Source organism: Balaenoptera ricei, chromosome 11 (assembly GCF_028023285.1).
Source record: "Balaenoptera ricei isolate mBalRic1 chromosome 11, mBalRic1.hap2, whole genome shotgun sequence".
NCBI lineage: Eukaryota > Metazoa > Chordata > Mammalia > Artiodactyla > Balaenopteridae > Balaenoptera > Balaenoptera ricei.
Genome location: NC_082649.1, coordinates 40,934,320 through 40,947,539, shown reverse-complemented (window position 1 = coordinate 40,947,539; position 13,220 = coordinate 40,934,320). Strand labels below are relative to the sequence as shown.

Genomic DNA, 13,220 nt, shown 5'->3' with positions numbered 1-13,220 from the left:
GAAGGTCCATATTAATCGCCATGTTGAGAAGGTCTGAACAGCACGATGGGCGGGCCATGATGAGGAGGTCAGATTCAGCCTCCAAGGCTGCCATGTTGGGGAGGTCTGAGGGTTTTTGGCGTTTTGTTTTTGTTTTCCTTTTTTCTTTCCCACCTTGCTCAGTCCTTCTCGTCTGTAAGAGCAAGTGCTGTTTATTTCTGAATCCTCCTCCCCTTGCACAGTCCCTGGCACGTGGTAGGCACTCGATAAAGTCATGTTGATTTAATGGATGAATTACTTAATGGTAAGAAATAAAATATTGCCTGCCATATCAGTAAACTAGGGATCTAGCCACCACGTTACAGTCACCCCCAATGATGAGCCCTGAGGGAACTCAAGAAGGAAACAAGGGATGCCTGCCATCTAGCAGCCACTCCCCACAGTGAAGCTTGAGGAAACTCTGGAAAACACAGGATACTGGCCCCAGATAGCTGAGGTGCAGGTGAAAGAATGGTTTCAGTGAGCCCAGACTCTTGCATCTTCCCATACATAGAAAAGTGCTAAATTCCTTAACTTGAGTCATCTGGTTTTCTTTTATTGACAGTTATCTTTTGTTCCAACTACCTGGTGTTGTTGCAAAAACTCCTATATATCCTGACTGCCCCTCTTCCCCTTTGGAACCGTTTTCTCAGTGTTATATGAGAGGCTCTCTCCCGGGCTTGAAGTCCTAAGAATGTCTGCTGAATAAAACATAACTCTCAACTTTTAAGTTGTGCATTTTAGTCGACAATGGTGAAAGACAAGCACTGCCGAGAGTGGGGAGATGGAATCCTTTGCTTCTCTCTGCGCTTGGGGACCAATGCGTTCAGGGAAGGGCTTTGTTTGGGTTGTGGCGTAGACCCCAGGCATGTTCTGGGACCTGGTCTGAACTAAGGTCATGGTTGGCAGGCCTCTGTGTTTTCCTGGCTGTTCACTCACTGACATTGAGCCCTAAGGGGCTGCAGGCCCTGCCCTTGGCCAGATGCTGGCAGGAAAGGAGCTCCCGCCAGAGGAGGACACTGCATCCCATCGTGGGGGCAGAACAAGCAAATGCCCTTGGCCTCTTAGGGGCAGTTTGAGCCTGTGCGAGGAGGCCGTGTGGCCGGATGGTGGGATTTTCATAAGGAGAGATAGATAGGAGAAGACCCCAAGATGTAGTCTTGTGTCACCTGTGGATTTAGGTAGGGGGTTCTTGAATCCAAACTCCACCACTATTAGATGTGCGATCATATCTAATTAACATTTCTAGCCTGTTGGCCAGTAAACCTCATAGGACTGCTGTGAGGATTAGAAGAGGTAATTTGTATAAGGTGCTCAGGACACATGCTCCATAGTGTTTGCACTTAACCCATTTGTGTGCAGCGTCAGTGCTGTGTAGAACCTCCCACCGGACAGAGAAACCCCTAAGGGAAGCATGGGGAGTGGTGACAAATGGAAGTAACACTGTGGTCTTCCTTCTGCCTCCCACTCCCTCTTTGTATTCCTTCCACATCGATCATCAACTGCCTTTCCCAAACACTTATTGCTGGTCTCATAAGTTCCATTCTCTTTCTAACCCTCCAATTCAGTTCTCACCTTCCCCCAATCTCGCCTCCTCCTCTATGGTCCCGTTGCCCACCCCCACCTTGTCTCCCCACCCTGGGTCCCTGGACAAGTCACCTCTGCCAGCGTTTGCATTCCTGCCACTTGCTCTATCACGGAGCATTTATCACTGGCCACATTGCGGGGGAAATGACAGCCTCCGCTTGGTCAGGCTTCCAAGTTAGCCTCGCCATCTCCCCCGACTTAGCTGCTCCCATGTGGTGCGATTTCTCTCACCAAGTGTTGTTTTCCTTTTCTCTGCCTGTGTTTGCATGGAATACCATGAATTTGATATAGTGATTGCCTAACACATATACCACATAATAGTATTTTCTTTCTTTCTGAAGCACTGTTTGCATGACAAATGAGTTGGTAACATTTGTGCTTCTCCTTGCAGCTGTGCAGTTCAATATATAAAGAATGAGCCTTTCAGCATCAATACTGGCCCCATGTATTCTAAGAGGGCTTGAAACTGATGCTTAAACAAAGTTAATGTTACAGCATTTCGCAGAGTTACAGTCTATTTCCACACAGTGGATCTCGGGGCGATTTTAAAAAATACCAAAACGGGGCCACCCCCGGGGTGGTCCCCAGTGTGGGCTTTGTCGGCTTTCCTTGTGTTTGGGGTCCCGGCTGCTGCTACATACACCCAGGGCCAAATGACCCCCAGCCCTCCCCTAGTCCCACCCGAACCCTGTTGTTTTCCCTTCAGCCTCAAACCCATCATGTTTGCAGCAGTGCCCTCCCTCCCCCCATCCCCCAGCGCTCCACCTCTGCCTCGCTGGGTCTAGCAGGCCTTTGGGGTAATGTGCCACCACTTAGAGCATATTTGCCAATCATGCTTCCCTTCCCCATCCCTCCAAGAAGAAGCCTCACAATCTGTTTGGAAAATTCAGTCAGAAAAAAACTCATGAGGGACTTCCCTGGCAGTCCAGTGGTTAAGATTCCACGCTTCCACTGCAGGGGGCACGGGTTTGATCCCTGATCAGGCAACTAAGATTCCACATGCCGTGCGCCACAGCCAAAAAATTTTAAAAATTAAAAATAAAAAAATTTAAAAAAAGGAAAATTAAAAATAAAATAAAAGAAAAAAACCTCATTAAAAAAAAAAAAGAAAAAAGAATAAAACCTCATGAGTCAATCGTTCCTCCCAGGTCTCGGGCCTCTACATTTTCCTCCTGAACTCCCCGATCCAGTCCACCCCTTCCCTGGATTGATAACCCTTCAGGGTCCTCCATCAACATTCTCTGCCCTCAAAGCACTTTTACCAGCTTCAGTGAAGTCAGTTTGTTGCCCATCAGTTTGTTTTATCCACGTGACCGTCCCCACACTTCTGACACTGACCCTCAGGTCTTCCCCTCCGAAGGGCTCCATCTTAGTGCTTCTTTGCCACCACCGCCCGTGTCGTGTTGGGAGCTGCCCACAAGGCCCCTTTGGACCTTATCAGATCTGCCTTTCTGTGTCTCTTCTAGTTCTGCCGCTGGGCCTGTCGAGTATGGGAACACACATTTCCAAGAACAGGGCAATATTGCAAAGTCAACGGCTGTCCTGTGTGCCCTCCTTTCTCATCACTTTGTTGTGGCTTTTTTTTTTAAGGTGAGCAGCTCAGGCTGTGGTTGGTCTTCCTGATTTCTTTAAGTCAAAAGAGGGAAAACAAGCTCCAATGTCTAAATCTACTTCGTAACCACATCCACACATTTAGTAGAGATGAGGGGCCGCTTGGAGGATGCTCTGGATTCCCAAGGGGCTGCCATGCTGCCTGCTGTCCTGCCGACCTCTCTCTGTCTCGGCAGAGCCTTATAATAATAACAGCCATAAATCTTTTAGTGGGTTCCTTTCTCATTCTCTTCCTGCGAAAAGCCCTGCACACATTTATCAGGTCCTTAAAGATGCTCCGGACCATGGACTTGCCCTTGATCCACCTTGTCCCCGGCCTCGTCGTGCATCCCTCTTGTCTATTCTGGGCTTCCTTCGAACCATAGCATGGGTGGTGTTACACCGTGGTGGGGGCACTGGGAGAGTATGGTTGGAAAGGGGGACGATGTGGGTGCAATTTTTGGCTTAGATTTGGACTGGAACGGCCCCAGCTCTGCCCAGCATCTTGCTGCCTCATCTAAGTACCCTGACCTATCTCTCTAGGTCAATGAAGGGGCAAATAGAGTCACAAAAAAGTGTCAGAATGGGTTTAATGAGCAGTTATGTTACCTGCTTTTCATCAGCAGCCGAAAATTAAACAAGACTCTCACTCTTTTGGCCACTTTCACACCTTGGTACCTGTGGGTAAGAGTTCCTTTAGAGGCATGGAATACATTCCCCAATGTCAATAATGAATTGTGTATGAAGAAAAATGTAATGCTTTCAGAACATTTTCTTTTGGGCTTTGTCCATGATTAGATTACACTAAATTATAGAGTACAGATATCAGGTAATTACTCTTTGCTTTTAAGTATTCAATTTCATGGCAAATCCATGTAGCTCAGTAATTATAAAATCACACCGACGTGGTTACCAAGAAAATACCTCATCATCTCCATCTTGTGAAACTAGGCTCAGGTCACCCTATAATTACCCGTGGTCCTAAGTGTAAAAGTACATTCCAGATGAAAACGGGTAATCTGTAACTCTCTGTAATTGCCAGGTATCTGGAACGATTCTTGTAGATTTTGCTGGATAAATCTCAGCCAGACGTTGAGAAGCTGCATCCTCGCCCTACTGGTTCCTCTGGGCACTTTCCCTGTCTCTGATGCTGGCTGGGTCCTGGTCTAGACATCCTCTAGCTTTAATCAAGAGTGTGTCTCTCTTTACTTCTGTTTTGTGAAAGCATGGTCATTTTCTCCTTGGCTCAGCTCAGAACCTCCCCAACCAACCCCCCACCGCTGACCCAGTTTTAATTTCTTCCAGTGGCAGGTGGAGGAGGAAAACGAGAGAAGAAAGGGGCCGACATATCTAAACAGGCAGCCGGGGCGCTGTGCGTAAAGAAGCAGGTGGTGGCTGGGTCCCCGTTGTGGCTCATTACTGGGAAGCACTTCAGAGGCCACCGGGTGAGGGTGGGGGACCTGAACTCTGAACTCTGAGCTCTGAGCTGAGCTGAGCTCTGAACCGGCCTGTTCTGCGGAACCGACAGCATCCTCACACTTCCTAGGTGCTGTGCTTGCTGAAGCAATTCCCATTTAAAAAGACGCAGACCATCGGGGTGAAATCTCCTAGGTGTCTCATTTCCCTCCATAGCACCCATTTCAACCCTCAGGAGCTTCGGGAAAATTCCCCAGAGGGTGCTGGGACCACCCCCACCCCCCCCGCCCCAGAAATGGGCGCCCCCTACTAGGGGTGGGGGAAGGTGGTCTCACTGTAGGGGCAGATCTCAGCAGAGGGCGAGGAAAAGACGTGAAATCTGTGTTTTCCACAAGGAAAGAGACAGTGAACATTTTGTTTTTTTGCTTCTTGGAGAGCGTTACTGATAACGGAGGAACTTGGTGGAACTCGGAAGGGCGAGGAGGAGTTCTGGATCCAGTTCCTCCAATCGCACGCTTTATAGCTAGATTCCTGTGGCTTTTCCTCCCTTCACATGCCCTGCTGCAGCCCTCTCTCCCCATTTATCAGCGGGTGTCTGGGCAGCATCTCCTGGGGTCCGGCAGCTGTGCTTGGGTTGATCAGTACGTGCACTGGAAACTGTGTGAACGTGCTGTGTGCAGGCTCTGGGTCCCGTGTAAGCTTCCTCGAGGGGCATTCAGAGCACCCCAAGCGAGGGTCCTTTTTAAGGGCTGGAGTCGTCTTGTTCTGACTGTTATCCACGGCTAAGCCCTTGAAGTGGCTGGGGCGGGTGGAGATACGGAATGGGCACTGTTGTCTAATTGCTAGTAACTTATGGCTGGAGCTTGGGTTCCTATATGGCCCCCGTTTATAAATAAATGAACATTCATTAGCGTAAAATTAAATTAGAATGAAATTTCCCATCCAGTTTTGTTTAGAAGGCAGAAATAAAATGGGTTGGCTGTGTAATTTTGCCATAGATGCTGGAGCATGTAGTCACAAGGTGATAATGATAATAGTAATTTGCTTTTTGCTGGTGCCTGCGTCCCCAGATCTCAAGGCAGATATTACCACCTTGCTTTTGCAAAGACTCATTGAGGTTAAAGGGCTAGCTGGAAGTTACCCAGCAAGGGGTTGAGCGCAGAGGCCTTAAAACGCTCTGGTCCATTAGACCTCGAGTCAGTAAACAGAAAATGGACCAGGATTCAGGAGGCCTGAGTTCCTGTGCTTGCTCGGCCACTGACTCAGCACATGGGCAAAAGATGCCGTCTCTCCGGGCCTCAGTTTCCTTACCTAGAACAGAAGGGCCGGCGCAAATCTTCCGATTCCGTGGGTCTCAATTAATATTTGCACACAGAACTTACAAAAGGCACATTCTTTGCTAATATACGCACCAGTTATGGCCAAACTCTCTCTGAGCTTTATTATTTCCCCCTTTATGGCATGACCTGACTCTGACCTTTGGAAATTAAAATATTAAATAAAAGAGTCATTTCTGTATATTTCATGATTTATTTGCTGGAGGGGGATTTGCTTGGGAGAGGGTGTTTTCCTTCCAAGCCCAGCAGATGGGCTGCGCAGATGGGCTCCCGGGGCCTCTCTGGATGGGGCGTGGGGGGATCCGAGTTCCGTCCAGCTTCTCCCCCAGGTGACCTGTCACTTGGCTGCTGGAGAAAAGCAAAGGAAATTTGCAGCTCAGAAGTGTCATCAGGTCCATCTGTGAAACCACCTTCTAAACCTGCCTGCAGGTCTGAGGAAGGAGGGGAGGTCTGGCCAGACTCTCCCTCTAGCTTTCTCCGTAGCCTGGGGCTAGTAATTTAACCTCTCAGTTCCTCCGCCCCAAACATTTTCTCCTGGCCTTTCTCCTCTCCTCCTGGGGACTAGGAGAAGAAATTGGTGGCTGTTTGTCACATAGGACCTAGCTTTGCACAAGTAACTCAGGCCGACCTTGACCCAGGGAAGGCCAAATGGGGCTCAGAACTTCGATTTGCAGAATGGATGGGGGAAAAAAAATACAGGCTTTTGTGGCCAGACTGCGCCAGGGTTTCCATTAGAGTCACCAAGCAGCCTCACTGGCGTTTGGGGAGGGAAGGAACAGATCTGTGCAGGGGGAGGGTGCGGGGTTGCTGTCACTTGTGGTCCTCTGCCAGAAAGGCGTTAGGGAAAGGGGTCTGAGCCCTGGAGGCAGGGCCTGAAGACGCCCCTGGCTGGGGAATTGGGCCTCCCCAACCACCAGCAGCCATCCGAGGCCCGCCCCCTCGCCCCCTCCCCGTACCCCCACCAAATCTGTGATTAGGCTCCCCTCGGAGGCGGGGTGGGGTGCGGGAGCTTGCGGCAGAAGGCAGCTTCAGGTTCTCAAGAGCAAAGCAGAAAAACAAATCACAGCCCCCAAACCCTACTTGGCTACGCTGCAGGAATATGAACCCGCTGCAGGAATATGAACCCGGAGGCGCCCTGCCTCCGCTTACCGTTCTGGCTGGACAGCAGCACCTCACGCAGCAGCCCTTCCAGGGTGGCCCGGTACTTTTCCAGCTGCCTGGAGTTCATCCTCATTCCAATTTCCACGTGAGCAGTCAGCTGTGAAATAAGGCAGAGTTAACAGGAAGGGAGAGCGCGCCGTTGACCCCTGGGTGCCCTACAGGTGGTTGGAGGATCGCATGGGTGAGCCATGACACTCTTCCGGATCCCCTGGGGTCCTCTGGGAGTTCTGGCCCCTCCCCCCAATTCTCACCTGGGGGCTGGATTCTGTAAGTTTGCTGAGACCAGCAGGGAGGGAGGAGGATCAACCAGCCTCACCCCATTGGGGAAGCTGGGATCAGAGGAGGAAAGTCCCCTCCCCTTCTCCTGAATGATAATAGCTAACACGTGGGAGTGTACCAGGTGCCAGGTGTCATTCTAAATGCTTTCCGTAGGTTAAGCCTCTCAATGACCCTATGATGTAGAGACACTAATGGGGATTAGTGTCCCCATTTTGCAGATGAGGAAACTGAGGACAAAGTGGTCAAGTAACTTGCTCAAGGCCACACAGGTACTAAATAGCGAGGGAGAAGTACACGCAGAGGGCCATGCTCCAGGGTCCAGGCCCGGGACCCCCAGGCTACGCTTTCTCTAGCACCTTGGGGACACATGTGAGACCGTGGAGGAGCTGTCTGGAGGCTCTCCACCAAGAGGGGTTGTTGGGGCAGAGCAAGGGGCACCAACTGATCTCCCCCCAGAGCTTCCCAGTTCAATGGTCTTGCTGCACAAGCCAAGACCCCCTGACTCTCCAGAGAGCCGTGATGGAGGAGTCCCAGGCCCGCTCCCCCACTTCCCACCTGACACACCGGGGGTGGGAAATGGACTCAGGAGGCCTGAAGGACAACCTTAGGGGTGGCTCTGCGGGCTGGCGGTTCCAGCCCTGCCTGTGCTGTTCCCTTGCTGTGGGAATGGTTTCCTTACTTTAAAATGAAGAGGCTGGACTGAATGACCCAGAAAGGACCTCCTGGCCTGCATGTCATGGTTCTAAGGATAGGGAGAGGGGACAAGAGGTACCCACCCCAAGCCTCCTGAGATGTTACATCGGATATAACCTGTACCGTGGGAACCTCAGGGTCCGTGCCATAAACTCTGTCTCAGGTGCATTTCGAGGGCAGTTCTGAGCAAGCTCCCCCTTTGCCAGGCAGAGGACTCACTCCCGGCTCCCTCCTCTAGAGCCCAGGGAGCATGCGGGAAGGAAAGGAGTGCCCCTCCTTCTGCCGCTGCAGTGACAGCACCGAGGTCACTCTGTGCCACTTGTATGACCTCACTGTTTGTGAACAGCATGCTGTGGGGACCCAAGGGGGTGCAAAGATCACTGGCCAGTGTTCACTGGGAGGCAGGAGGTGTGGAGTCCAGCTCTGTTCTGCCTTGACCACTGCGTGACCTTGGCAAGGCCCCCACTCTCTCTAGATATCAGTCTGCCAGTCTGCCCCACCCCCTTCCAGACCCCTTTACAGGAAAGTGTTCCACACTCAGTCCTGGGACTTCTTCTTTCTCCACCCACAGACTCCCCGCCCCGAAAGGATCTTGCCTTGTCCTGGCTTGAAATTCTATATAATCGCTGGTGACTCCCACATTTATGTCTCCAGCCCCAAACTTTCCTAAAGTCCAGACTTGCATATTGACCAGCCCGTGCAACATCTCCACCTGGGTGCCCGACAGGCATCTCACAGTTCACAGGCCCAGTCTGACCTCCTGATCTTCTTCCTGCCAACCTGAGCCAACCACAGGCTTCACCAGCTCAGTGAGTGGCAAATCCATCCTTCTAGGTGTTCCAGCCAAAAACCTTGAAGTCAGTTTTTACTTTTCACTTTCTTCACATCCTATATCCATTCTTTCAGCAAATCCTGTGGGCTTGTACCTCCAAAATATTTCCAGAATCTGACCACTTTGCTCTGCCTCCCCCATGACCACCCTGGGCTGAAACGCTCTCTCTCTTTCTCTCTCTCTCTCTCTCTCCCCTGCCCCCTCTCCTCTCCCTCCCTCCCTCTCCCCCTCTCCTCTGGGCCCACTCCTGCCTCAGGGCCTTTGCACTGGCTGTTTCTTCTGCCTGGAAAGCTCTTCCCCCAGATATCCTTATGGTTCACTCCCTCCCTCTCTTCAGGTCTTTGCAGGAACAACAATCTACTCATGACACCTGCTCTGATCACCCTATTTAAAATTATCACCCACCCCATCTCCTTTCCCTGTTTTATTTTCCTCCACAAAACCTATCACCACGTGACCTACTGTAAAGTTTGCTTATTTACCCTGTTTGCAGTCTGTTGCTGATGCTTCCAGTACCTTGTTTCTGTTCTCCCTGGGAGTATGAGCTCCCTGAGGGCAGAGGATTTGTCTGTTTTGTTTGTCATCCTATCCCCAGTGCCCAGAAGCGTGCCTTGCACATAGCAGAGGCCTAGTAAGTGTTCTCCGTCTGAATAAATGAGTCTGTGAAATTAAAGAGCCCTACTAGACAAACTCAAGGCTCTCTCCAGCCCTGACAATCTGTGCATCCTCACTGCGCGCTCATGGCCCTGGACCCTGGGTCCTGACGCAGTAGCTGTCTCCCAGCTCCAGTCTAGGGCAGGAAACGGCACCTCTGTCGTCTCTCCCTGAGGACCACAGCTGCCTTCTGACTGGTCTCCTGCCTCCACTCCTGCCGCCCCGGTTCTTTCTGAGTCAGAGCAGATGACCTCCCTGCTTTGAACCCCCAACAGCCTCCCAGGCGTCTTGCCTGGCCCACCAGGCCCTGCTGGCCTCTTGCCCTCTCTCAGCACCCCCTGGGCCTCGAGGGCCTCCGACCCACCAGGGGCTTCCTGAGCCGGGCCTTTGCACTCCCTGTTCCTTCTTCTGGGATGTTCTTGCTCTAGCTCTTTGCATGGGTGGCTCCTCCTGATCCTTCAGGTTTCAAATCAAACGTCACCTCCTCTGAGAGGCCTTCCCTCCGCTCCCCCGGCCAAAGCAGTGCCCCCAGCCCCACCGTCACTCTCTATTCTACCTCCTTATTTGGTGCCTAAAATGGTTTATTGTCTCATCTTTGGTATCTGTTTCTCCCTCCTAGGACGGAGCTCGTTGCCTCAGTGTCTGGTTCACAGAACATTCTGTGGTGGCCGGGGACCATCCCCCTACTGGGTTTCTCTGCATTGGCCCCCCTGTCTGCTCACCTTGATAACTTCCTTTTCTTCTTCCTCCAAAGGCTCTGCGGGGTCCAGAGGGCCCACCTTCTCGGACCTCTGCTGTACACTCAGGGATTTCTTCTGCCCTTCGTACCGCTCCTTTTCCTAGGGGTCGGGCACAAAACTGTACAAAACTCACCCTCCCTCAACCACCCGTATGGCCCCTTGGAGTCGCTACCCAGAGTGCTAAGTGGCCTGAGCTCCCGCTCAGGCCGAAAGGACCCCCTTTCCCAGGCACCTCTCACAGGGTGTCTCAGACACCCAGCAGCTTGACAACGGCCCTCGATTTGCCCACCAACAAGTCAACTCGAAGAGGAATCCGTTCCTTTGTAGTTCAAACATTACACCCAGGTTGTTACTGTTAATTAAGTTAAAATGCTGAAAATAATGGCCGCCCTTCCTGCATATTAAGTGCGAAAATGTGTTTTTCTTAGCAAAGAGCCTATAAAAGAAGATGGTGAGGGCGCCGTGGGGTGGCCCCTGAAACTGGAGCCCCTGGGAGGTGATTTATGAGGCAAGACAGGGAGATGAATTATGGAGGAAGGAGTTTGCAGCTTCTTCATAAAAATGCCAGTGCCTGGCAATTATGAGGAGGAAAACCACAGAGCAGATTAATGCCAAGCGTCCTTTGGTTGCCATTTTGCCAGTTCGTGTAACACTGAGTTTGACTCTTTCTGTCCAGCCCCACATCTTGCCGGGCATCCTGCTTGCTAGGTCCCTGAGCACTGAGATCAGATACACCCCCATTCCTTTGGTTTCTCTGAGGACACTCTGGGGGTTCAGCTCTGGGCCTGCCCTGGGACATGGTGATTCTGGAACAGTTGGTCATCTTTCCTGCAGAGGGAGCCGAGTGGTGGACGAAGGTAGGTTTAGGGGATCCGCCGTATCTCCTCCATCACTTTGCATGTCCACCCCTGAAGAAGGGGAGCCGGGTCCAGCCTGGCCTCTGTAAAGGATGCTGTTCACTGGGTGCATGGAAACCTACCCCGGGACAGAGCGCGTTGCTACAGAGGCTGAGCCTCAGGGCCACGTGACCTCCCAGAGAACTGACTCACTCATGGATCCCTATTGGAGCCTTGGTCTCAAGACACATGGGACATGAATGTCCATTACTTCATCCCATTTAAAGAGAAACAGGGAATTCCCTGGTGGTCCAGTGGTTAGGACTCTGTGCTCTCACTGCCGAGGGCCCGGGTTCAATCCCTGGTTGGGGACCTAAAATCCCACAAGCCGTGTAGTGCGGCCAAAAAAAAAAAAAAGAGAGAGAAACAAAGGTGGCAAGACACTCAGAACCCCTTGATGTCTAAAGTAAAAGGCCCAGGGAGGCAGGTCCAGCAGCCCAGTTTTCCTTAGGCTCCGCTGCCTGAGTTCCATTAAACCTGCCCTGTTTTCTTCTGGGCTCTAAAGAGAAGGAGGCTTTGGCCACCACTCCCTGGAAAGGCACCTTCTTTCCCGGTCGGACACTTGCGCCCACCTGTCCCCCATCCTTCTCTCTCGAGGCCCTCAGCTCAGGTTCCCCTCTTCCGCACCAGCCCACCATGTTTTCTCCTGCCCTGAACTCAGCGCATACCAGCAGCATTACTTACTGGACAATTAATCACGTCCTGCCTTGTGACATCTCCCTTTTGTTTTTTGTTATTAGTGAATCTCTCATATGTTTGTGTCTTGGCTCCCGAGCCAGCTCCCTGAAGACAGGAGGTTCTGAGATTTCCTTGCATGTCTGGCCTCTCACCTGGGGTGGCCCTTTGTGCTGCAGAGATGCTCCACAAATATTTATTGGCTTGTTAATTGAAAACTTCCCCTGAAGGATGGGCAGGGGTGGGAAAAGATGTCGCCCGTGGGAGCCGCTGACACCTTTGTGGCGCTAGTGAAAGAGTGGAGGTGGCCGGGGGGACGGCTGGGGTCTGGGGTTATCTGGGGTCCTGGTTCTGCATATTTGCCTCAGTGTCCCTGGCATAGCTGATTAAACATGGGTTTACTGAAGGGACACTTATGCCTCAGAGAAACTAATGTCACTTCAGTGCTGAGCAGGGCTGTGGGTCAACTCGGCCACAATGGGGAGGTGGGCAGCCTGGGAATATCTTACCTGCATCCTCTGGACTTCACCGTAGGTGAAGATGGGAATGTAGGCTTCCGTCTGGGAAGCCAGCATGATGGCTGCATGCACCACCAGCAGAAAGGCCACGGCCTTGCGGGACAGCATTATGGAGCTGGACGAAAACAGGAAGCTCCTGTCACCAATGTAGGGTACAGGGACAGGCTGCTGCATTGGAGGCAGGAGCCCTCAGCTCTGGTCCATGGCCCACCTGGAGCTGTGTGATCTTGAGCAAGCCACTTACCCTGTCTGGACTTGGGTCTGGTGTGGGGCTGTGCCAGAGGAACTCAGAGCCCCCTCTCTGCCCTAAGCACCCGGGAGAGGCTGCCCTGTCCCCTGCACACACCGGGGAAGAATCATTCCACTTGGCTCTTCCCTTTGTTACTGACGAGATCTCCTGGGGTCAGCTGGGCTAATGAAGCAGGAGGGACCCCATGTTGCAGATTAAAAAAACTCTTAGATTGTCAGCAGAACCAAGCCCCAAGATCCAGAGAGCCCTGCCTGCTCCCTGAGCCGATTAGGATGATAAAAGGGATGGACCCAGGCCCAGCTGATTCCAGCTCTGCCTGGGAGCACTGGGCCAAGACCCCATGTCTAGAGAGGAAGGGCGGAGACCCTCCGCCCATGCGGAGGCAGAGCCAGATGGAATACTTCAGCTTGGAGCAGCATCTAAGAGCAGAACAGGGTTCCCACCCCTCTGGGCCAGCACCGGCTCTGGAACAAACCCCTTCCCAGCTCCAGTGAGTCCAGCTGCCTGCTGGCTGCCATCCAGAAACAACTTCCTCCCGGTAACAACCCGCACCAATGCCACCAGTGCTGGCGAG

General features: G+C 52.1%; 1 protein-coding gene across 2 annotated transcripts; it reads right to left on the bottom strand.

Moving 5' to 3' along the window:
- Window positions 1-6,121: 6,121 nt before the first annotated feature.
- Window positions 6,122-12,680, bottom strand: MLN (motilin). Of its 2 annotated transcripts, none has more exons than XM_059937508.1 (5): window positions 12,641-12,680; window positions 12,388-12,511; window positions 10,290-10,406; window positions 7,098-7,206; window positions 6,122-6,296 (listed from the first exon to the last, which is right to left on the bottom strand). In XM_059937508.1, exons 2-5 carry the CDS (start codon window positions 12,502-12,504, stop codon window positions 6,286-6,288), a joined length of 354 nt encoding a protein of 117 aa, XP_059793491.1. In that variant the 5' UTR covers window positions 12,505-12,511; window positions 12,641-12,680; the 3' UTR covers window positions 6,122-6,285. The 2 variants fall into 2 exon arrangements, with proteins under 2 accessions (XP_059793491.1, XP_059793492.1); XM_059937509.1 differs by having other exon boundaries at window positions 6,122-6,293.
- Between the last annotated feature and the right edge of the window lie 540 nt (window positions 12,681-13,220).